Source organism: Notechis scutatus, chromosome 3 (assembly GCF_049901735.1).
Source record: "Notechis scutatus isolate UNSWTSFEM ecotype Mainland chromosome 3, rNotScu1.2, whole genome shotgun sequence".
Lineage (NCBI taxonomy): Eukaryota > Metazoa > Chordata > Lepidosauria > Squamata > Elapidae > Notechis > Notechis scutatus.
This window is the reverse complement of record NC_142011.1, coordinates 85,696,980-85,723,797: the sequence shown is the minus strand read 5'-3', so window position 1 is coordinate 85,723,797 and position 26,818 is coordinate 85,696,980. Positions and strand designations below refer to the sequence as shown.

The 26,818-nt window shown below is 38.7% G+C and overlaps 1 protein-coding gene across 4 annotated transcripts in view; it reads right to left on the bottom strand.

Annotated features, from left to right (window-relative positions):
- The window catches only part of DPYD (dihydropyrimidine dehydrogenase), a 679,957-nt gene that overhangs the window by 191,949 nt on the left and 461,190 nt on the right, over window positions 1-26,818 (bottom strand). For all 4 annotated transcript variants that reach the window (XM_087960624.1, XM_087960625.1, XM_087960623.1 and 1 more), the window contains 2 exons: window positions 24,120-24,188; window positions 11,409-11,492 (listed from right to left, as the gene is read on the bottom strand). In XM_087960624.1, the coding sequence (XP_087816750.1) occupies window positions 11,409-11,492; window positions 24,120-24,188 (153 nt within the window). The remainder of the gene's footprint in view (window positions 1-11,408; window positions 11,493-24,119; window positions 24,189-26,818) is intronic.

The window sequence follows — 26,818 nt, the reverse complement described above, 5'->3', positions numbered from 1 at the left end:
AATAAATCTAAATCAGTCTATCAAAATATTTAATGATTAAATGACCAAAAATATGTTCTACACACACACACACACACACACACACAAAGTAGTGACTTTTTAAATGACAGATGCTCTTCTAACTTTTATCTAGAGATCTCTGAGTGTTGAATTGGAACTAATACCATGTTTCTCAGAAAATAAGGCAGGGCCTTATTTTCTTTTGACCCCCGAAAAAACGGCTAGGCTGTCTTTTCGGGGGTGACTTAATTTCTCCCCCCCACACCCTCACCTAGAGCACCCCGTGGGCACCCTCGCCACCAGCTGCTCCTAATGGCAGATCATGGCGGAGTGCAGAGAACTCCTACCCCCGCCAAGCATCTTTGCTGCAGACCCGGGTATTGTGCTGGGTGCAGGCCAGGTCAGTGAGCGGGCGGCGGCGGCGACGGCATGGATGTCAGCCTCAGTGGCGGTGGGGCACATTGCATCTTGCCCGCTGCTGTTGCTTCTTCCGCCGTTGTTGCTTTCCCTTCTGCCCGTGGGCTGCCAGGTTTGGAGTGCTGCACATTCCTCCACCGGCAGCATTTCAGCTGGTGGAGGATCCACCCCAAAGGAGGATTCATCAGAGGATTCACCCCAAAGGAGGGGAGTGCATTTAAGGGGGTGAATCCTCCTTTGGGGTGGATCCTTTGGGAGAATCCTCTGGGAAGCTTTGTGCTAAGGGTCTGTAGGATGATTCCCTTTCTCTTCTGTTTGGATTGGAAGGTTTGCCTCTGCTCGAAGGGCAAAATGGATAGATGGTTCCCTTTTTAAAACTACCGGGAGGGGTAGAGAGGAAGCTGCCCGGCCAGTCTGTATTCTTAGGGAACTGACAGACAGAATGAGAGTAAAGAAAATTTAAAGAGGGGGGAAAAGGTCCATGGGGTTCAGGCAGCTGGAGCAAGAGGAGAGCTCCCGACCGTACAAGGGATGAGACCATGACCTGAAGCTGTGGGGTGGGAAGCAAAGTGAGGCGTGGGGGGGGAGAGAAATTATGGCATCACCCTCCTGCTGCCACTTCCACCCACCCAACTCCGAAAGACTCACCGACTTGCAGGAGGCAGCTGCCATCAATCAAAGCGATGCCCCTGTGGTAGGGCAGGCAGTTCTTGTCGGCAGCGGGGTCTGTCTCACCGCTGATGCTGTTGTTGGAGATGGCGCTGGCTAGAGAGGTGCCAGCAATGGCGAGAACCGTGGAAGCTATGGCTTCCCCGCCCAAGAAGAGGCTGAAACACTGCCAGTGGAGGAATGTGCAGCACTCCAAATGCGGCAGCACACGGGCAGAAGGGAAAGCAACAGCGGCAGCCATGATGCAAAGTGCCCCACCACCACCGAGGCCGACATCCACGCCGCCTCCGCCCACCTGCTGAACCGGCCTGCACCCAGCACCATACCCGGGTCTGCAGCAAAGGTGCTTGGTGGGGGTAGGGAGCTCTCTGCTCTCCGCCATGATTGGCCATTAGGAGTGGCTGGTGGCGAGGCGTGGCTGCCCGTGGTGTGCTCCTAACAGCAAGTTTCCCCCGCTCCCCCAATTTCACATATTTTAAACTAGGCCTAAATTTGGGAGGAGGGGCTTAATTTCACCTTATGCCTGGAAAACATGCTGGGTCTTCCTATGAGGGTTTGTGTTGTTGGAGAAACACGGTAAGTACTTCTTTATTTTTAGCCTACATACTTCTCAGAAGTAATTCTTACTGAGTTCAGTGGTATTTATGTTTAAGTAAACAGCCTGTAGCTTTTAGTAGTTTGAATACATTTTTGTGTGTGTGAACATAATATAGAGTTGCATTTCTTTGGGACACCCCTTAACGTTGAGACAATTAGCCTATCCATTTCCTCTTTACGCTAAACATACCATGGGTAAATCCTTGAGTTGATTCTAGACAGGGGTGGGATCCAACCGGATCAGCCCAGTTCAGCTGAACCGGAAGCTCTGAAGATCATCTGGGAGAGAACCGGTTCTCTCCAATGATCAGCTGCTGGGCCCACCCGCTGATGCTCCATACTGATCTTTATTTCCTGCTTTTGATGCTCAGCTGCATCGCTCGGCACAGTGGATTGCCGTGCATCAGCTGTTGAAGACGTAGCAAGAGTGCAGGAGAAGGTTGGTAGAAAAGCCTCTGCACATGCACAAAGTGCATGCTGGCTGCATACGTGCCCACCAAGCCACGCCTACCAAACCCATGGTAACACAATTTGAATCTCACCACTGTTTCAATTACTTTAACACAGAACACAGACAGTTAATGTGTTGATGGACCACAACATATGAGAATGAAATTAACGCAAGAAACAGTAGACATATGATCAGCTATGAAGTCAAGATAATCTGCTTCGTTCATGAGTGCCTGTCAGAGAGTTAAATCATGTTTCTTTTTTGTTTTCTTGATTTGGTGCCTTAGCAGCTTTAAGAATAATAATTAGAAGAAAAATGACAAGTTAAATACAAAATGTTACAAAATGCAAACTAAAAAACAAGATTAGATCTGCTGGATTTGAAATTAGATTTTGCCGCTTGTTTCTTAGTTTGGATCAGGGGTGGGATTCTACAGGTTCACACCTATTCGCTAGAACCGGTTGTTAACATTCTAAGCAGCTCGGAGAACCGGTTGTTAGAAGAAATTACTGGAATTATCCTGTAAGGAAGGCAGGAAGGAAACATTCTGGTGTTGCTTACAGAAACTGCCTCTCTGTTAACCCTTTTTACATTCTTGGCAGGACTAGATTTCCTGTCTCTGGAACATCTCTGGAATTTTCCCCCTCCTTTGCTGGTACTTTGCTTGTGTGGAGTGACCATTCAAAGTTAAAGTGGCACTGAAAAAAGTGATTTATAACCATTTTTCACACTTATGACTGTTGCAACATCCCTACAGTCACGAGAGGCCAGGCAAGGAGATGCATGCCTCGATGTGAGTGATGTTGAGTTGGCCACCCCCAGCCAGTCACATTACCACTAAGCCACACCCACCATCTAAGCCACGCCCACAGAACCAGTTGTTAAAAAAATTGAATCCCATTCCTGGTTTGGATGAAAGAGTGGGTGTTGCTGAGAATAGAAGGCTTCTACAGTGAGGAGGACATGACTTGAGATTCAGGTGGCAAGGTTATTTATGGTATGATAAAGTAAGGTACATAATTATTTAAAAATAATTATGTAAGATATGCCATATTGAGAATATGGAACAGATACAACACCATGTTGTGATTGAAAACACCTTTGCGTCTGTCAGCATTTTATAGGCAAGAAATGATAAGCAAACACAAATGACTAACTTATTGTGAGATATTAGAATTTTGTCAGGGGGGATGTAAAATCAAATCAAGAAAAAAAAAAATCCGCTAACAGAAGGATATACCTGCCAATGGTTCTCTTATATACAATTATTAGAAATATTTAAAGAAGGCAATTTCTTTTTACTTTGAACAGAACACTGAACAAATGCCGAATATACCATACCATTGTTAAAATGTATAAACTTTATTGCAATTTGAAATAGAAGTAAAGAAATGTATGATAAAGTGGGACAAAAGTTTTGTTTTCAATATACAAAGGAAACAGTGGGAGACTATGTGATTGAAAGGACTTTACATCAGGTCAAAATCTTAAAAGAAAAATTTTATAAAACCCTGTAACATTGGTATATATTGCAGGAGAAATTGTCTAGAATGTTTAAAGGCACTTCAAATTTATATTGGAAATGTAAATAAAAACAAAGAACATTTTATCCTGTCTGGTGGATGTGTAAAAAAGCCAGAATGTTTCAAATTCAAATATATATACACATACATACATACATATACAGCTTTGTTTGGGTATTTTCCCATGTCGTTATAGTTGTGCTTTTAAAGTTGTAGCAATGTTTCGGCAAAATCTCATCTGCCATCATCAGGCTTCTGTATTGTGTTCGTCTGTGAGTCAGACTTTCACAGCCGTTTCTGTTTTAAATTTGGTGCTAGCCTACTGCTGTGTCAGAATGTTTTTTTCTTCATCCTGATTGGTTGGGACAGACACAGACACACACACTTTTCAAGATTAATATACATTTGAAATGGGAAGTTTTTCTTTTGGGACTAATGGATAAACAGTTGGAAAAATATGATGGAATTTTGTTTTTACACATGAGAACTGCAGCACAATTATGATATGTACAACGTAGGAAAGATTTGACTCTGCCCCTATAGAGAGTATGGATAGAAAAGACAATGAAATGCTGAGTTGGCTAATTTCACTACTTTGTGGCAACTTGGAAACAAGTGTGGGATTCTTTGAAGTTTTCTGAAGTTTGGCTCAAGGCGCATGATTTAATTAGGGCGATCGCTGGAATCCTGACACTGATTACAGATAAAACATTATGTTGTTTTGTTGACTAGAAACCCTTTATAGACTTGTTGCATCAAACAGAAAAAAAAGAATGCATATATTTGTGGATTTGATTATTATAAAAAAAAGATTATAGGAGTGAGGTATTTTGTAGCCATAGAGTAAGAGGTAAATTTTTACGTACTGTACATTTTTAAATGCTGTAGAATAAATGGGAAACTACTTCTATATTTTTTCCTTACTTTTGCATCTTGGTTTCTTCCTTTTTTATTTGTTTCTTTGAATCTATATTAGTTTCTGTTAGTTTTTTTTTATCTTTCTTTTAAAATAATTCAATAAAAGATTTTCCTGATTTCCCCAAACGAGGCAGCCGAGTGGGGTGCATTAATTATAACTGGGCTCTTGGCACATAAACTTCACACAGATATGTAACTTTGCCTTATTGCTGTTAAGTTTAAAATCAGCTGATCAATTTTATTTTTAACTGTTGACCTTATCTAACAATAACAAATTATTCAGTAAAATCATTGATCTTCAGTCCTTGCTAGGCTGTAATTTTAGTTAATTCTAAAATAGAATACTGAGAAAATCTGAACTTGTAACCAAAGAAATATAATTTCATTAAAACTGACTGTCATCTTTATTGTTTCTGCAACCGTATGTGCATCTCAATCTCTCTCTTTCTTTTTATTCAATCTTGTACCTGTAAGGAGATGTGATACAAAAAGCCCAATTATTAATAAGGATTTTTAAAAAGCTATTACATATGGTTTCTTTCAAAGTGCAGATTCTGGAAGGGTGGAGAATAAAAACATCAACCAATTGGGATTAATTTTTCCATTTAAATTCTGTAGTAAAATCAGTATCTCATTGTTGGTAGCAGATTGACTTTCAGATTTCAGATTTAAAATAAACTGCTTATGTTGGAGCCTCTGGTAGGAAAGGGTATAAATGACAAATGGATGCAATGTGGTAGTAAACAGAAGCAGACTAATAAAGGGTTAACAGTACTTATTCCAGTCCTTGGCAGACTTCCCGGAATCTGTCTGGTAATTCAGAATGTCCATAAATTACAAAGGCCGTTCCCCACGTATCCTTTCGACACATCAAACACTTTGCTTCCAAGCAAAGTTTGAGACTCATCACGCCTCCTTAAATCACCTGGATTGGCGTGTCAATCTCCCTAATCACTGTCTGACTTGACGCCTCCCCTCAGCTTGACGTTTCAGTCTCCTCCTAGTTCTGGCATCAAGCCACGATCTGTCAGCTTCCCCACTCGAAGCCTCTGACTCCTTCCAGTCACAACACTATCCCTCACCGCAGGGCCCTTCCCCCAAGTCTGACGATCAGGATGTGGTTTTGAAGGGAATTGTGCATGATATATGCGAATAAGATCTGGGGCATGCACCTTGGATACATCCTGCCAAGAGCGAATCTCCGTTTCATTTTCCAGTCTTCTTACCACAAAGTACTGGAATCGTCCCTTCAGCCATCGCGAATCAGTAACGCTGACCACCGTGTCATCAACAGCTACCTCCTCACGGGGCGTCGATGGGGAAGTCGTACCAGCGGGAGCACACAGAGGACACTCCGGAGGTATTGAGACAGCAGGAGCGGCAATATCTTGGCCAGCGCAGACATGCCTCAGGTGGTCCACACATTGTAGGCTTGGAAAGGAAATGGCGTTCTGCGCCCAAGCCACCAACGGATCGTGGAAACGCAGCCAGGATACTCCGAGCACCAAAGGGAGATGGAGGTTCGAGGTGACATAAAAACTTATCACCTCCTCATGATCCCCAATAAGCATACGCACTGGCTGAGTAGCACAGCAAATAGGTCCCGACTTGAGTTCATGCCCATCTACGGTTTCCACCTTAATGGGTGGATTCACAGGAATCAAGGGAATTCCAAAATGTTTAACAAAAGCACAGTCCATAAAGCTGGTTGTAGCCCCTGAATCTACTAGCACAACAGCGGGAATTCCCTCCTTCTGGGACTGCAAAAAGATACGAGTGTCCAAAAGTAAATGCTGAGGAGGGGCAGGATTTACTTCGACAATTTGGGATGGGGGTTTAGAATGTGCCCGACCTAAGGTTTCCCCGAGGTCGGGCCTACCCCGTTTCCCGACGGGCCAGGAGTGGTTTTCAGGCACAGGTCTGCGAGTCCCTCTCCGAGTGCAGGAATTTGCAAAATGTCCCGGACCCCCGCAATAAAGGCACAAGCCTTCCTGGAACCTTCTCGAACGTTCTCGCACCGTTAAGCGAGGGCGGAGTGCACCTAACTCCATTGGCTCCTCAGCCTTAACCGTGGGTTGTGCCCAAGAAAACGAAGATGGTTCCATAACGAGCCATTTGCGTCCACGTTGCTGTAAACGAGCTTCAATATATAAGCACTGAACTATCAATGCATCCAAAGTTAAAGCCCGCTCTGCATGGACTAGCTCATCCTTGATGGCATCAGACAAGCCTTCCTGGAATGCAGCCATATGAGCCGGTTCATTCCAGTTAGATTCCATACACAGCAAACGAAATTCTGCAACATATTCCTGCAGGGAACGTTTCCCCTGATTAATGTTCCATAACCGTCTGTCCACAGTTTGTATCTTAATTGGGTTCTCAAACATCACTCTCATTTGTTGGAGAAAACCCTGAAAATTGTCCAACAACGGGCTATCTTGAACTAACAAGGGAGTAGCCCAATTGGCAGCCTGCCCAGTTAATAAACTGATCATAAATCCTACTTTAGCCCGGTCAGTTGGGAAGTCTTCAGGCCTCAGAGAGATAAACAATTTGCATTGACTCATAAATGCCAGGAACCTGTCCATTTGCCCAGAAAATTTCTCCGGCATGGCTTTTCCTCACAGGAGGGGCAGGGGGAGCAGCAGCAGGGCTTTGTAAGCTGGAAACATAATTCAGCAATTGTGTTACCTGATTCTGAAGATTTTGATTGCTTTGAATCAGTTGATTTATCTGGTGCTGTTGCTGCTCAACAAAACTTTGCAATTGGGCTTGGTCCATCTTGTTTTGAAGATGGTTTGTTAGGCTTGGAAGCAAAAATGTTATGTCTCACCTATTCACAAGTGAGCGTACAGAGTTCCACAGTTCCAAACATCCAAACCAAAAAAGAAGCAGACTAATAAAGGGTTAACAGTACTTATTCCAGTCCTTGGCAGACTTCCCGGAATCTGTCTGGTAATTCAGAATGTCCATAAATTACAAAGGCCGCTCCCCAATTATCCTTTCGACACATCAAACACTTTGCTTCCAAGCAAAGTTTGAGACTCATCACGCCTCCTTAAATCACCTGGATTGGCGTGTCAATCTCCCTAATCACTGTCTGACTTGACGCCTCCCCTCAGCTTGACGCTTCAGTCTCCTCCTAGTTCTGGCGTCAAGCCACGATCTGTCAGCTTCCCCACTCGAAGCCTCTGACTCCTTCCAGTCACAACATACATACATACATACATACATACATACATACATACATACATATATATATATATATATATATACACACACACACACACACACACATATATATATATATACATACATACATACATATACATATACATACACATACACATACACATACACACATACATATACATACATATGTATGCATGGTATTTGTGTGAAAACATAAGAAAACATACATATATATACATATATAGATACACACACACACACACACACACACACACACGTATTAACTCTCCCCCTCCCCCTTTTATCCTTCTTTTGCATAAACCATTTCCAACCTGCACCAGCAGGAATAATGAATGCAAACACTGGAAGCCTCTTAGATGTGTAGTCAGTAGGGAACAACTTGGCTACAAGCATTTTTACATATCTTCCAGCAACAGGAAAATCAAAGAGTCAATTGCTCAATTTTAGAGCCCAAGGCTATCCTGTGGATTTATAAGACCCTTGGAAGAAACCACAAACTAATAATACACCAAAATTATTATTCCATAAACATGCATATATAACTATAGTAGGTTTTGCACTCCTCGCATATGGATTTTCTTTTAATATTTTACACATTTCTATTATACAAATCCCTATTTACTGTCCCAAAGCACCATTTTAGGGGAAGCAGTCTGATATTAAGTTATAATTCTCATTTCAGTGTGCCCCAGAACTCTTCTTGATTGTTTTCATTTGAATTCCCAAAGCAGTATATCCCATAGCTTGCTGTAACTTAACATTTAAATTTCATACCTCTTCCATACTTCTAACTCACTCCTTACATTTCCTTTCAACCACCTTTATTCCTAACCTTTCTTTCGACCAACACTTCTTGAAGAGGTAAAAAGGGCACACAGCCAAATTAGCTCCTAAATTTTATGTATGTATGTATGTATGTATGTATGTATGTATGTATGTATGTATGTAATTCAGCTTTGTTCAGTATTTTCCCGTCATTATAGTTGTGCTTTTAAAGTTGTAGCGATGTTTGGCAGAATTTCATCTGCCATCATCAGGCTTGTATATTGTGTTCGTCTGGCGAACACAATACACAAGCCTGATGATGGCAGTTGAGATTCTGCCAAAACGTCGCTACAACTTTAACAGCACAACTATAATGACGTGGGAAAATACCCGAACAAAGCTGAATAACATACATATAAATACCCGTGAAAACTTAAGAATATATATACACAAGCCTGAAGATGATGAATGAGACTTCATCAAAACGTTGCCTAGATACTTCCAATCTTACGCGGGAGAAAACCCGAATAACCAAAGATCCACATACAAATACCCGCGAGACCCTCAGAAAATATATATATATTACATATAAAGACATTAATATAGATGGATAATACATATGTTTACATAAAGCCCAGGGTTGCATATAATAGAATTTATGATAGGATTGTGCGATAAGTTTGATTTGAACCTGATTAAGCACTACAGAAAATAGATTGATTCAACATGTTTGTTCTCCAGTTTCTTACATTATATTAATGAAGCAAATGATCCTTTTTATCATAGAAGGCTTAACGGTATTATGTCAAACAATGCAATATCGGGTTTTCAATTCAATTGTATAGAATGTGAAGGATGTGTGTTTGTGTTTTATTTTTATAGTTATAATGTATAATTTAATTTAATTTCGTTGTACGAGGTGCAATGACAATAAACTAAACTAAACTAAACACTAAACTAAACTATACACTTTCATTGAGTAATGAGAGTGGAACTAGAGGGGTGAAGAAATACCCAAAAATACAAAAACCAGAATAGGATTATTCCATGCATATTGGGCAAATACTTCAGGAAGGAGAGGACTAGAGAAAATGACTGCAGATGCTGTAATGTCCTGCTTGGGAAAAAGATGGGGAAAAATTCTGAAATACAACATTTTGAGTTGACGGATGGGGATTAGCGAAAGCAAGAAATCGCTTATAGAAAAATGACTACCTCAACAGGTGCAGAAATATAACTGAAGATCTCAGAGGAAGAACATTATCGGTTATAAATGGGGGAAAAGTTTTTTTTAATCATTTGAGAAAATGCCAAGTGAGACAGAAACATAGTTATGTTATGTATGGAGAAATATATAGGAAAGCAGTTTTTTAAAAATATGTCTCAATGTGTTCCTTTTGGAATACCCTCAAGTTCCAAAGCAGCCTGAACTATTGTTGTGTGTTGTATCATTTTATTGCTTATTCATAGAAGTATTTTGCTTTCTATGTACATTCCATAAATATATCCTGGAATCTGTGCCAGCTTTGTCCAATATATTTTCCTGATTGAATATTACAAGAAGTAAGCACCGGTTGGTAAAGGCTAATTTAGGCCAAAGCAGAACCTCAAGATTTAATGTAACATCAGATAATTTGGTTGTGGGAATAAAGACAGCAACAGCACTATGTAAAAAAAAAATAAGCATCTTTGGAAATGTAGGGAAAAAATTACACACACACAAACACACACACACATACACTATGTTGCATTCAGATTTAATCAGATCTATGAAATGCAACAAATTGTTGCTTTACATGTGGATTACATGTTTAATTATTTTTAGCAGGTAGGCTAAGTCTACCTGAAACATTTAAACTAATCCATGCAAATGCTGAACTCTTTGATGCAATAGTCTCTTTATCTAAGAAAATCATAATCAGATGTTGTAGTGAGAGAAGAGAGAGAGGAAATGAAGAAATTTCTGTTTTTTCTCCTCCACTTTTGCAATATGACTCTTCCCTATAAACAAATTCTGCGTCTTTACAGATGGTTATGGTTTCCTTAACTCTGTATTCACTTTATAGGTTCTTTATTTCTTTAGATATAAAAGCAGGTGTTTTAAATTTGTTATGCTTAGCAATTGAACCCTACACTTGTCTTGTGAAGTATCCTAATACTTCATGTTTGTCCTCATTCCTAATAGTTCCATATGCTGATTGTTGTGAAGAGTTCCTTTTAAAAACAAAGCTTGGCACTAGAAGCAACTAAAAAAATATACTTTCCTCTATTTCAACTAATTGGGTTTCTAACACTCAGGGAGTTTGGACCAAGGTCTTCTATTATCATACCATGGGTGTTTTTCTAGCTGGGCATATACATGACTGCACTTTAGGAGCTGAAATGACAGAACCAATAGCTTAGAAAGAGGTCACCCAAGTCCATCTGTGTTCCCACACAGATTCCCCATCACTTCTTAGCATAGTTTCAACTAACCATAAAATACCACCATTGTAGCTAACCTTCTGTAAAATGCCTATGAGCATCATGTTGCTTGTATGGCTGTTCCCCAGAGAGGCTAGTCAGCATTAAGAATGTATAAAGTACAATTCTGTCCGAGCATTTTGGCAACTATTTGTTATGATATTGCTTCCTGTCAAGCGCATAATGCAATTTTGTCTTCCATACAAATAAACACTGTGTGTAATCTCAGATACTTGTCACTTCCTCCATTTTTGGCACTAAATATTTAAACAGGAAGAGACCAGGGAATTCCAAGCTAGCAATTCACTCCTTGTGTTCTAGCCCTCAGCTAGAACTATCAATGAAATGGTGCTGTACAGCAACAGAGAAATGAAAGAGACTAAAAATCTTACCTGCCCACAAGCCAGTCCCATGCCTCTTTCTCCCATGCCATGCGGACATGATAAATTCAACTCCAGGGCATCTGCTCCAGAAGCCTATATGATACACAGAAAAAGGTGGGGGAAATAAAATATTCACTGCCAAATGCTTGAGCACTTTAGTGAAGGTAATTTCTCAAATGACAACCTGATATGTAATTTGCAGTACATGCAATATTTTCTCCCCCTACATCAATATTTATTTTAGCTCATTACTAATTCCACACATAAAATATTTCAGAGCAACAGAAAATCAAATTTAAAAAAAAGGAATATCCAAAGAAAGGCATCATTTTATATTAAAAGGGGTAATTAACTTTCTACTTTTCCTAAACTAATTCTGAATTAAATTTAAACAATTCTGAAAATATTGTCAAATGAATAGTGCAATAAGCTCATACAATTCAGACAACAGATTCAAAATGTGTTTACATCAAACTATTGCACATGTTTCCACATAAAAAAATATATCAGGTATTTTAAACAGCAAGATGAACACATTCTCCCAATATGTTGGTTTTCTGCACCAGAAGAATTGCTTACAATTGCTATTAGTAACTGGGTGCTAGTGGTGGCCTGTTTCCAGTGTTCAATGTATTTCTTTCACGTTGGTTTATAACACAGAAACAAATTTTAGAGAATATGATTTAACTAGGTCACTACATTAGAAATCCTGAAGGAATGGAATTCTTGGAAGGCATGCACAAATTTAGTACATATGCCTGGAACTGAACATTAAAAGAACAAGTGAGTGGTGGATGGCAGGAAGCAATCAGAATTAGAGTAAATGCCAGGCAACTTGACTGAGTCCTCTTTATCTGAAATATATTTGTTTTCGCCAGAGGTCTGTCAATTTCTACTGAATGCCATTTATCCACCCCTTTATTTATTCACTGATTTATATCCCGCTTTAATTCCAGGAGCCAAAGATTATGTACAGAACCCTTCAGTTTTTCTCCAATAAAAACCCTTGGAGTTGGGCTAGTAGCTCATGTAGTTGGCTTCCAATGGGCAATGTAGGTTCAGCTAATCTGAACTGTGAGACTATACAGTACATTTCCTATAGTATGTGCCCTGGGGACAAAGTTAACCAAACTTCTTCAGAGGTTAGATTGTATTTTCTTTAGACATATGATTACATTCATGAAAAAGTTCTTATTTTGTCCCAACAGATTTTCTGTGATTATGAATTATAAAGATTCTACCCAGAGGTGGTATTCAGCAGCTTCTGACCAGTTCTGGAGAACCAGTAGTGGAAATTTTGAGTAGTTCGGAGAACCTGCAAATTCTACCTCTCAGTGGAGATTTTACGGTATCCTTCCCCTGCCATGCTCACCAAGCTACGCCCACAGAACCGGTAGTAAAAAAATTTGAATCCCACCACTGATTCTACCTATCATGATTAAATTAGCTCTACCCTGAAGATCTTTATTCAATGATCATCAAATAAACCTCTATATTTGTAGAGAACTATGATGCAAACTTTAGGAAATGTGTACTTGAAATGAAGGCCATTAACTCCATGCTTTATCTCCATCATTACTTTAGAATCATTATGGCCTGCAAAGCATTTTTGTCAGGGACTCTTATCTGCAGAGAAAAGGGGAGAGTAGCCAAAAGCTACCTTGCCTCTTCCTAGTAGCCTGAAGTCGTTCACTAGAAACTCTCAGTTCATGAAGCATGTTTTTACAGAATGCTTCAAACCAGGGTTCCCCAAAATGGGTAATGTTGACCATTAAGGATCAATGGGACTATCCATTGTTGTTATTGTTGTTGTGGTGGTGGTGGTTAGTTGCACAGTCAGACAAATATTTACACTGGATTTGAAATTTTTATCCACCTATAGAGTCCTCAAGATTCTGGGATAGGTGATGTTGTTTAATGGTGTTAAAGGTATTGTCACAGGAAAAAGCTCTTACACATAAAGCTGCTTTTTGCAACTGAATGTTGGTGATTTTGGCAATGCTGATGAGCTCCAAGTGATGCTTAGTTGTTATGGGATTGCACTCAAAGAGCCTATTACTGTCGGCACTATCTTTGCTTTCTTTTGCCATATTCATTCATCTTGTCAATTGGGAGCTGATCTTTTGTTCCTCTGCTATTTGGGAAGTTTTCCTTTGTTCAAATGGAGAAATCTTTTCTTCAACTAAATGCTGTTGGATTGCATCGGCTTCCACACCAATTAGCAATCTGAATTTTGTTGGTAAGCAGGTTGGTAAACCTGTAGTTGCCTGGTGGCTGCCCCTTTTGTTGGATCTTTCATTATCAGGTAGGTTTTGCCTGATTCAGTTTCACTTCCTTGCAATTGGTTGTTAAACTGATTGGCAATGAATTGGTGCAGACCAGACAGATGCTTCAATCAAGAACATGCAGTTTTTCTTCCTATAGTGCCAATGAATTCTTGATCTTCCTTAACCTTCCCCTCCTGCTGTTATTTCTCCTGTTATTACAAGTTCTTTCATTTCAGCTTATTTTTTTTTTTAATTCTTATTCATCTCCTTTATCTAAGCTGCATTTTTGTTGTAATTTTTGGGGTTGTCCCATAACTGTGCTCAGAACTGCACTGTATCTTCTTCATCATTGACTGGTTTTGTTTTGTTTTCAAGCTTTGTATATTTGTGACAGATAAACATCTTTTCTTCCAGAGGTCCTGCAATTGCTGGCCCTGGTTGCACAGCCAGCAGTCCTGAGCCTTGTAGCTATTCGTCACACAGGAACTCCAATACTTGGCGCAGTCTTTATTGACTCTTTGTGATGACCAATCCAATCACTCTTAGCACAGAATATGTATATATGAATGTTTATGCATGTATGTTGTATATGTATGTATATACAGTATGAGATTATATATTTTATATATGTGTGTATGTGTTTGTATTCACCTCCCTTTTCCTGTTTTATATTGATGATAGTGTGCTATTAAGTTAGTGTAAACTCTTAGTGACTACATAATTTATATTAATCTTTTTAATTTTTATAACTTTATAACTGTTTCTTAATAATATGTTATTTGTATACCAGTTAAAATGGCTACATAAAAAGATGTATTAAATATTTTAATTTTACTAAATAAATGAATAATAAACAAGACATTAGCTTAACTAATAGCAACCGTGGATGCATATCTTTGGATTGTCTGCAGGTCTAGTCTTCTCAAAATCCAAAATATATATAACTCCAAAAATGGTTTAAGGATCAAGGGTTGTTTTTTTTTAAAAAAATAATAATTTGGCCTAACTCCACCCAGTCTTACATGGTTATGCTGACTTAACAAACCAGGATGTTTGATTAAAAAAATCTGACAAAATTAGTATTTGATTTGTAATTTGTACTCTGAGTGACAGAAATGATTTTTGCATGCTGTGTAGTGATGGTTCAAAAATTCCAAAGAGATCAATCATGAAAAATGCTATTTATATTTTTCTTAAAGCCTTTCCTTTCCTCTTGAACATCTTAACCTATGCATGTGCTGTTATTATTTTTGTTCTCCACATCGGTGACAAGTTGACCTTTTGTATATATAGGTTGGCCTCCTGTGGAGACCAGACTGACTACCCTCTAGAGTTTATGTACCTGGGAGGTCATAAATACTTGACAGTGAAATGTTTAACATTTTAAAAAATGTTCATTTTATAGGCCCATAACATAAAAGGCAATAGTGACAGTTTGTATAACTGCAATGGTTGTATTGTTTTTAGGTTATTGGATATTATCCTAGAGCACAATTATATATTAAAAGCACAATCAAATTTTACTTTCTAAATTTACAGATACCATATGTTGTATGTATGTATGTATCTATGTATGTGTGTGTGTATGTATATGTGTGTGTGTATGTATATGTGTGTGTGTGTGTATATGTGTGTGTATGTGTGTGTGTGTACACACACACACACACACACACACACACACACATATATATATATATATATATATATATATATATATATATATATATATATATATTCTCCCACATAAAATTGGAAGTATCTAGGCGACGTTTCGATGAAGTCTCATTCATCATCTTCAGGCTTGTGTCTACAGCTTTGTGCTTCTCAGAGTAATGTGAGCTTGCAGCTGCTTCTTCCTTTTAACTGCTAGTGGGAGTGTGACTTGATTGGGTGGGGGCTTGGTCGTGTTCTGATTGGCTGGGGGTGTGTTCTCATTGGTTGGGGGTTTGGCTGTGTTCTGATTGGTTGGGGGTTGGCTGTGTTCTGATTGGCTGGGGGTGTTCTGTTCAGGTGGCCGTGTTCTGATTGGCTGGGGTGTGTTCTCATTGGTTGGGGTTTGGCTGTGTTCTGATTGGTTGGGGGTTGGCTGTGTTCTGATTGGCTGGGGGTGTTCTGTTCAGGTGGGGGCTTGGTTGTGCTCAGGTTAGTCTTAGTTGCTGGGGGATTTGAGCTGGTGAACTGTGATCCTGCTGTTTGGCTTCACGTTCGTGGTCGTGCCACATCTTCATGGTGGGCATCAGTTCGCTTCATGTATGGGTCGGAAAGGTTTGAAGCGGGTGCGGTACAGCTTCTGTTTCAAACACAAGCTCATTGAAACACAAGCTCTAGAAAAATATGATCACAAACCCAAACTCTGGCTCAGATACGTAGATGACACCTTCATAATCTGGCCACATGGAAAAGAAAAACTGAACAACTTTCTCACACACCTCAACAGCTTACACCTCAAAATACAATTCACCATGGAAACAGAAGCTAACAATCAACTTCCCTTCCTAGATGTCTTAGTATACAAAAAATCCAATGGCTCCCTAGGACACACCGTCTACCAGAAGAAAACACATACAAACCGCTATCTACACGCACTCTCACACCACCACCCAGCACAGATCAATTCCGTAGCCGAGACACTCATCTCCAGAACAAAATGCTTAGCCGACGAACAACACCTAAAAACCGAACTACACACTCTCACTAACGTACTAACAGCCAATGGATTCCAAAGAAAGAAGATTACCCACCTAATCCAAAAAGAAACCCCAACCAAAATCCAAGACAGAGAACAAGAGAACGGCAAAGCCCTCCTCCCATATATAAAAGGCACTACAGACAAAATCAGCAAGATCCTCCAAAAACACAACATTAAAACAGCATTCTGCACAAACAGAAAAATATCCACCATCCTAAGAAACCCTAAAGACAAAATCGAGTTAGAAAACCAAGGAGTATACGAAATCCCTTGCACCGCTTTCCCCACCACATACATCGGACAAACTAACAGAAGAATAAGTGCACGCATTGAAGAACACAAGAACTCAATCAAAAAAGAAGAACCAACCTCTTCCCTGGTCCAACATCTCAAAGCCACAGGACATGAGATTGACTTTAAAAATACCAGAACTATCGCCAAAACCGAACACTTCAACAACAGAATAATCAGAGAAGCCATAGATAGAAAAAAGCCCATACAGCATGAATAAACGAGATGATACCTCCCACCTACCAGCCATTTGGAAACCCGCCCTCATGAACAAACGAGTACCTAGTATGAAGAATGACACCAGACACCAGACACGCACGAGGGCCACACAAGATGCTACCACCACACTTCCATGTAGAAAGCAGACTCACACCCACACAGAAGATGAGACACGACCACGGACCAGAAGCCGTACCACAGCTGCATCACTAACCTGCTTCAAACCCCTCTGACCCATACATGAAGCGAACTGACGCCCACCATGAAGATGTGGCATGACCACGAACGCAAAGCCAAACAGCAGATCACAGCTCACCAGCTCAAATCCCCCAGCAAGTAAGACTAACCTGAGCACAACCAAGCCCCCACCTGAACAGAACACACCCCCAGCCAATCAGAACACAGCCAACCCCCAACCAATCAGAACATAACCAAACCCCAACCAATGAGAACACACCCCCAGCCAATCAGAACACGGCCAAGCCCCCACCCAATCAAGTCACACCCCCACTAGCAGTTAAAAGGAAGAAGCAGCTGCAAGCTCACATTACTCCGAGAAGCACAAAGTCGAAGACACAAGCCTGAAGATGATGAATGAGACTTCATCAAAACGTAACCTAGATACTTCCAATTTTATGCAGGAGAAAACCCGAATAACCAAAGATCCACATACAAATACCCGCGAAAACCTCAGAAAACAAATACACACACACACGTGTGTGTGTGTGTGTATGTGTGTATGTATGTATGTATGTATGTATGTATACATATACATATGTATATATATACATATACATATATATATATGTATATGTATATACATATATGATATATATATATATATATATATATAGTTTATATATATATATATATATGGTGTTCAGCTTTGTTCGGGTATTTTCCCACGTCATAGTGTAGTTCCTTTTAAAGTTGTAGCAATGTTTCAGCAGAATCTCATCTGCCATCATCAGGCTTTTGTATAGTGTTCGTCTGTGGGTCAGACTTTTACAGTGGTTTCAGATTTAAATTTGGGGCAGCCTATTGCTGTGCCAGAATGGTTTTTTCTTCATCCTGATTGGTTGAGAGTCTTGGTCTGTGTTTATTGGTCTTGGAGTTTGCTGTGTTCTGCTTCTAATATCTTCTGTCTGTTTTTTTGGCTCTTTTTGTATCTTGATTGGCTGGCAACATTGTGTTACTTTATTGGAGGCCTTTAGTGCAGCTTGGCTTCGGGTAAATGGACGGCTATCATTAGTTAGGAAGCTGGGTTTCATCTGGGTGCCTGGTTGGGGTGTGTTTGAGCTGGAGGTATCAGGGGGGATCTGTTTGTGCCCAGGTGTTTGCCTGGCTTGTGGTGTGGAGATTTTTTTGTTTGTGAGTGCAGGCTTCCAAATGATTGACAGCCTGGTGGAATCATCTCTTCTTCTCTTTTTTTTTTTTTAACAAGTTTTATTAATTTTCAAAACACACAAGTCATCATTATCCATTACATGTTTAAACCTTTTTCCATTATAAATTTAACAAGTCAGATAAACTATAATTCTGTTTTAATCCATTTCCATATAAACATACAAAAACCTCTTATCCAATTTCTCTTTATTTCTCTTTACTCTTATTCAATTTTATTATTATTATTTCATCTATTTCTTTCTGACTTAGTTCCCATTATTCTCATTCTATATTTCTACAAGATTTTATTAATTCTCCCCACAAAAAAAACAAAAACATATACACACAACACACAAAACATAAAAAAAATCTTTTTGGAAAGTAACTTGGACCCAGGTATCTCTCTCTTCATGGACTTCAATTATATTCATGCTCATCTTACATATCATTACTTATTTTATTTACCATTCTAAGTCTTCTATATTAACGTCTCCACATATTTCACTCTTCTTAATTCTATATTAATTAATCATCTTAATTTGAGTCATTATATTTGTATCTTTTGTCCATTCTTTATTGTCCCTTTGTCTCGTTCCTTATATAAAAAAAGAAATTTCTCCTGAAATCACTAATCAGAGTATGATGCCTTTCTATCTCCCCACTAAATTAATCAAATTAACCTTTAAAATAACGCCCAATACCCAATCCGATTTTGCTTGGTACATTCTATCTGAATAGTACATCCAGAATAATTAAATACATAGTTAAACAATAGATCTAAATATTAAAAACAAATACTATAATAGAAATTTTATAATAACATCAATACCATAATCTTATTAAACTCTTTAATTAAAACTCAATATTCTAAACCTCCCCTCATATTATTAAATTTTAAAACCAATCATTATTAAACATTTCAACATTTTAATCTCTTATCAACTCTTAAACCATTTAAGTTTTCTATTTCTAATACAATACTACAATATCATCTTATGTACCTTGCAAAATCTCTTTGAAGAAATTATACTTTATCCTTTATCCCTAAAAAAGATTCCTTTTTTCCCATTTAATTTCAAAACTTTGTAGCTTTTCTCCACCTTTTCCCTTTCTTTCTTCTCCCAACAAACCTTTCTACCCCTCCTTCTTCTAGCCTCTGCCTTACTGGCTTCCTTTCTCTGTCGTATTCCTTTTCCCTTTTGTTTACTATCATTATATTGATTTTGCACCTTATTTTTCCCTTTCTTAAGTGTTTTTTTAAATCTTAAGTCCTTTATTTCTCTTCCTTTCCCTCTTCCTTCTTTCTTGGTCGAGTTCTGAGATTTATTAAAAATGGCTTCCTCTCCTTCTTCTTCTTCTGCTGTCTTCATCTGTTGTAATGTTTGTTGATAGTTAATAAGCGCCATTTCTAAAAAAAGGAAGGCTTCTTTCAAACCAGCTTTACCATTTTTTTTTGCTTGTTCATAATCTTTTCTCAGTTCCTCAATAGAAAGAGCCATTATAAATCTTTTCTTTTCTTTTCTTTTCCCCTTCTTTCTTCTTACAACAACCAGAATATTCCAAAGAAAAAATAAAACAGTCCCAAAGTTATCAATCAGTCCAAACCAAGGCAGAGTTCTCACTTTCTCCTCCTAGGGTAGTATCAATCAGAGAAAAAGAAAGTCCAAATCTGTTTCTTAAAATCTTATTGCAATATATTTTAGTCTTCAAATCCTTAAGGCATCTCCTCCAACAAAGTCTTAGCATACAAATATTTTTTTTTTAGTCCTCTCTCTTCCCACTCATCGTTTAAAACCAGTTTTCACCTAAAAAAATAGGTTTCTTAATATTCACTTATTTATTCCGTAGGAAAAGAGGGTAAGCTTTCCTTTCAGCACCATCAAACTGCCGCTTTTTTCCTCTTCTAGAAGGTATCATTCAGAAAGTCATACTTTTCAGGAATTTTGTTAAATATGTCTTAGAGTCCTAGGAACCAAGAAAAACTTTCTCCTTTCGAAAACTTTCTCCACTTCCTCCTGCGCATTCTTACCCGACTGCCAGCTTCTTTGTGGAGGCCATTACGGACCGCCGCTGCACCGTCTTGGGAAAAGGGGTTCTGCCAGCCGGGAGGGGTCTGCAACACCCCAAACCCCTCTCCAGATCCCCCCTACCTTCAGCTGCCCCTGCAGGGCAGCCTAGCTCCGCACCCGTCCGGATCGGAGCCCCAAAAGCGGCTAGCGCAGCAGGGATCGCGCAGCTTCGCGAATCCCTGCTGCTCGCGAAGCCGACAAACCGGAAGTCTGGAATCATCTCTTCTGTTCATGCTTTCTGGTCTTTTTTCAATCTCTATGGCTTCTCTGATGATTCTGTGGCTGGAATTTTCTATAGTGGCTAGGGTTTTGGTGCCATTGAAGTTGATTCTATGACCTGTGGCTTCCATGTGTTGGACTAGTGAGGAAGTGTGTTCCAGCTTTTTGACTGCATTTTTGTGTTCATCCAGGCGGGTGCTTATTCTTCTATTGGTCTGTCCAATGTATGTGGCCGGGCATGATGCACAGGGGACTTCGTATATGCCTTGGTTTTCCAGGTCAATTTTGTCTTTGGGGTTTCTGAGGATGGCTGCTATTTTTCTGTCTGTTTTGAAGGCAGTCTTGATGTGGTGTCTGTATAGTATCTTACTAATTTTGTCTGTAGTGCCTCTTATGTAGGGCAGGACAGCTGTTCCATGGGTCTGTTCATCTTCTGGGTCTCAGGTGTTGTTGTGAGTTGTTGGGGGTTTTCTTGTCATGTTCTAAACAACAACACCTGAAACAATTAGTGTACAATGTTTCCAACAGAGAACTCACCAAAACAGAAACAGAAGTCCTAACCAAAGGATTCAACTATGCTATAGCACCCCAAAAAATCCCCACAGAATCCATCATATGTGCAGTAGAATCCAGCCTAACTAAATTAAATACAGATGAAGCTGATAAAATAAGACACCAAGTTACCAACATCCTATGCACAAGCAAACCACCCAAAAGCAACTTGCAGCAAAATGAAATTAAAGCGCTACAAACCCTGAAAAGAGACAGCAGCATAATCATCCTCCCAGCAGATAAAGGGAATGCCACTGTAGTAATGGACAGAAAAGACTATGAAACAAAATTGACAGACCTACTCCAAGACTCCACATACAAACCCATAAACACAGACCCAACCACATATCTGGAAAAATTAACCAAGAAGAAAATTATAACCAGCCACATAAGCAAAGAGATCCAACACACGATCATACCCAGAGAGAAATCTTCCAGATGCCCCAAACTATACGGCCTCCCAAAAATACACAAAAAAGGCATACCTCTCAGACCCATAGTCAGCTCCAGAGGAGCACCACTACAAAACCTAGCTAAACACCTAGCAAAAGAGCTACAGCCCCATGCTGAAACAGCAGCTTCTCATGTACAAAACTCATACCACTTCTTGGAAATGATCAAAGATCTACACCTGGAGCAAGAAGATCTGCTTGTAAGTTTTGACGTGGTTTCACTATTCACCCAAGTCCCGATAAAAGAGACCCTTGAAATCATCAAAAATAAATACCAACCAGCTAAACACCTCATGGAACTAACAGAACACTGCTTAACCAACACATATTTCATATACAAAGGACAAAGATACAAACAAATAGAAGGAGCCCCCATTGGATCACCACTGTCACCTGTCATTGCAAACCTATTCATGGAAGAATTCGAATCCAAAGCCCTGGCCAATGCCATCCTCAAACCCAAACTATGGTTAAGATACATCGATGACACATTCGTGATTTGGCCCCATGGACAAGAAAACCTAAACAATTTCCTAACACACCTAAACAGCGCACACCCCAAAAACAAGTTCACCATGGAAACAGAAACAAACAAACAACTACCATTCCTAGATGTACTAATCTACAAAAAAACAGATGGCACACTAGGACACACCATATACCAGAAGAAAACACACACCAACCGCTACCTCAACGCCCAATCCCACCACCACCCAGCACAGATAAACTCCGTGGCTAAAACACTAATTACTAGAACCAAACGCCTGGCAGACAAGACACACATTAAGACTGAACTATGCACCCTGACTAAAATATTGACAGCCAACGGCTTCCACAAAAGCAAAATCACCAACTTGATCCACAAAAACACACTGAGACATAATAGAGACCCAGAAGATGAACAGACCCATGGAACAGCTGTCCTGCCCTACATAAGAGGCACTACAGACAAAATTAGTAAGATACTATACAGACACCACATCAAGACTGCCTTCAAAACAGACAGAAAAATAGCAGCCATCCTCAGAAACCCCAAAGACAAAATTGACCTGGAAAACCAAGGCATATACGAAGTCCCCTGTGCATCATGCCCGGCCACATACATTGGACAGACCAATAGAAGAATAAGCACCCGCCTGGATGAACACAACACACTTCCTCACTAGTCCAACACATGGAAGCCACAGGTCATAGAATCAACTTCAATGGCACCAAAACCCTAGCCACTATAGAAAATTCCAGCCACAGAATCATCAGAGAAGCCATAGAGATTGAAAAAAGACCAGAAAGCATGAACAGAAGAGATGATTCCACCAGGCTGTCAATCATTTGGAAGCCTGCACTCACAAACAAAAAAATCTCCACACCACAAGCCAGGCAAACACCTGGGCACAAACAGATCCCCCCTGATACCTCCAGCTCAAACACACCCCAACCAGGCACCCAGATGAAACCCAGCTTCCTAACTAATGATAGCCGTCCATTTACCCGAAGCCAAGCTGCACTAAAGGCCTCCAATAAAGTAACACAATGTTGCCAGCCAATCAAGATACAAAAAGAGCCAAAAAAACAGACAGAAGATATTAGAAGCAGAACACAGCAAACTCCAAGACCAATAAACACAGACCAAGACTCTCAACCAATCAGGATGAAGAAAAAACCATTCTGGCACAGCAATAGGCTGCCCCAAATTTAAATCTGAAACCACTGTAAAAGTCTAACTCACAGACGAACACAATACAAAAGCCTGATGATGGCAGATGAGATTCTGCTGAAACGTTGCTACAACTTTAAAAGCACCACTACTATGACGTGGGAAAATACCCGAACAAAGCTGAAGGCCATACATGTAAGTACCAAAACGAAAATATATATATATATATATATATATATATATATATATATATATATATATATATATATATATATATATATATATATATATATATATATATATATATATATATATATATGTTGTGTGTGTGTGTATGCTACAAATTCCAAGTATTTGACAAAGTTACTTTCATTTATGCAAGATGATATTTAAAGTATAGAAAAACCAACAAAGTGGTATTATGTACAGCGACTTTTATGTGGTATTTTTCTCCTCCTTTATTGTAAATCTGTATTAGAACCAGAAAAGCATTAAACGAGCCTTTTATACTTTAAATATTCAAGAGTTTTATATTCAAAATTTCTTCCACTGCTGTCAAACTGGAGTGCCTGAAGGCAAGGTAAGATCAAGTTAGGTTCTCAAAGGTAGAATTAAATTTTATCAAGGCATCAGTCATAATATGCATGTTGCTTAAAATGCAAATAAAAAAGCATAGAAATTCAAAGGCTACAGAATTTTCAGGTAGCATGCAAAGTCCAGGGGACCATTTCTATGGAATAGATTCATTTAATTTACATTTCTATCATTTTAATGAAAACACAGAACAAACAAGCAATCACAGATACATTTTAAACCCTCATTTTTCATTTGAATTTCTTCTTTCACACAATTATAGAGTAAGGGGAAAGAAAAAAAAAGAGGAAAGAGGGAGAAAAGAGAAGACATATTAGTAAGTCATTACCTCAGCCATTTTTGAAAGCTCAGTCCAATCATTCTTATTATAGCTGCACATGATGCTGGCAATGACAATCTGAAAAGATAAGTATGGAATTCAGTTGTCTAGATAATAAACTAAAGTTAGGAAAATCTGCTTGAAAATCTTCTGTCTCTATTGTTTAACTACAATTGCATTTTTCTGCTATGCGTATCTATTGAAGAACAAGTCCTATTAAATTCAATTGATCTCAGTCTCAGGTAAATGTATAAATGGATTATATCAAATCTCTTTTAATATGCATTTCTAAAATAATTTGAAGAAAGTACATGGAAGATACATGAGAAACTGTCAGAAATATAATTGAGAACTGAATGGACAATATACTCTTAAACTGATTACAGGTATTTTGAAATCTACATTAAAAGAAATTGAAAAATGAAAAACTTCAAATGTCTTTCTGTCTTACTGATCAAAACTTCATCCCATTCATAGAAACCTTGTAGATACAATGTCCATTTCAGGTACTGGATGTACAGAACAGCTATTAGATATAATGGATAGCTGTGGTATAAGTGTGTCAAATAACAACTATGAACAAATATGAGATTCCTAGAAGAATATAGTAACCCTAACATGCAAGAAATATATTGACAACAATATATCCAAAGACAGTGCCGTGACTTGACAAGTAATAAGATTAACTCTGATAGAAAGCAGCTGCTCTACCAGTAGCAACTACAAGTGGAAGCATGTAGGCTAGAACAGCTGTGGCAGATATACAGTATATTGGCAATGATAAAATACATCCATACAAAAAAATAAACAGGGATGCAGAAGACAATGGGAAATCATTGCACTGTAGTTTCTCACGAAAAGTCACTAGTGGGTAAAACAATTGCCATCATAACAGAAGAACTAAAGAATTGATGGTCTCTTAAGTTTTGAGATATGATTTCAAATGAGTAAGAATATCCTGACAGTTGAAGTCTCTGCAAGGCAGTGTCATTTTTTTGTGTGTACAGCTGTGAAATTTCCACACTGAGATTTAGAAGTTTTGCGTGTAAAAGTTTTGCGCACAAAAACCTGGGTTCAAAAATGTCCTTCCTTCAGACAGTGAATAACCATTTGCCCCCAATAGTAACATTTTGTGTGTGTGATTTATTTGCAATGTTTATTTGTAATATTAACAGACTCCCCAATCAACTGAGTCTCTGGATGTTATACAACAAAGAAAGAGGACATAGGGCGACTCATCACCCAGCTTCAAATTCAAATTCCCACAATATCTGATAGTGTTTAGGTATATTTGTACATGTACAGACATCTATTCAAATTGAGAGCCAGGCAACCTAATCACCATTTTAGTGTTAGCTTGTGGTGTTGGAAGATCTATCATTAACAGCCACTCAACTGTCCATTCAGCAATATGCAATTCACCTTCACTTTAGAATTGTCAATATCTTGCCAACATATTATGAATTCTTTTAAAATTATTATTTGTAGAGCAACTTACATCATGGCACACATAACAAACCAAGTGTGTGGCTGACTGATCAATTTTATGCCTACAAATGTGTAATTCTACATCTAGAGACGCTGAAAATTTTGCCACATTAGATTGAAAATCTCTGGTGAAACTGTTGGGTAGCAAGAAAAACTTGGACAAGGATTTTGATTAGAAAGAAGATGAAGAAAGCATGTATGCTGGCATCAGTGCTTTGAGACAATGGAATGTTAAAATAAAGAGATTGTGAAAAATTCCTTAGATTTTGGGATGCTTTCATTAATCAATTGTTTTAATTTATAAATTTATTATACTGACTTGCCGAGGATTTTGATTTTTCCCCCTTGAATCATCCTTCATTTTTCAGAACTATGTAATGTCATACTGTTCTCTGAAGAGTATAATCAAAGTAACTCTTTTTATCTAAAAAATCCCTTGCATGGATATGTGGCATATTTATTTTCGACATGGCTGAATTCCAGACATTCCTATATACTGTGTAACTGCCCATGGGTAAACACCATAGTTGCGGAAATAAACAAAGATTTATCTTTTGATTAACATTTACTGCTATCCAATTCATTGAAAATTATTTTTTACATTAATTAAAGAAGTAATGGATCTGAAGGAACCAGATTCAACATTCAAAGTAAAACCCGAGTCCCAGATGCTTCTCCTGTAATTATCAGAATTTTTCTCTATGCACAATTTCTATTTTCTATTCCATGTTCTATTCATTAATCTATCGTTGGAATTTATGCTTCTTGCAAATATTTATTTGATAAAAGTTTTAAAGTCCTTTAAAAGTTGACTTCAGGTTTATTAATTCTGTGCTTCTCAATAATTGAGAATTTCTATAAAATACTTTTCTCAGTAAACGAAGGGTTTATTTGGAGCCTCCACATGAGTAAAAGTAATGTAGTTGAGTATGACACAGCATTTTTAGTTTAGAAACATGACTAAAGTGCAAGGAATTATATTTGCATTCTCTTCTACCTGCTGTGTTTTTTATCCTTCTCTCCTATTATAAGCAAATGGTTAGATGATAGCAGCCTCTGTTCAGAACCTTATTTAAAATCTTGTTTCTTCTGCTTATTTTGTTTTGTGGTGGTGTTTTAGAAGGCGGCCTATGTCCACCTACTTTCCAGCTAAACAATCTGGCAGCACACTCTTGTCTCTTAAAGAGACAAGCTTCTTGTCCCTTAAAAAAAAATTTGTG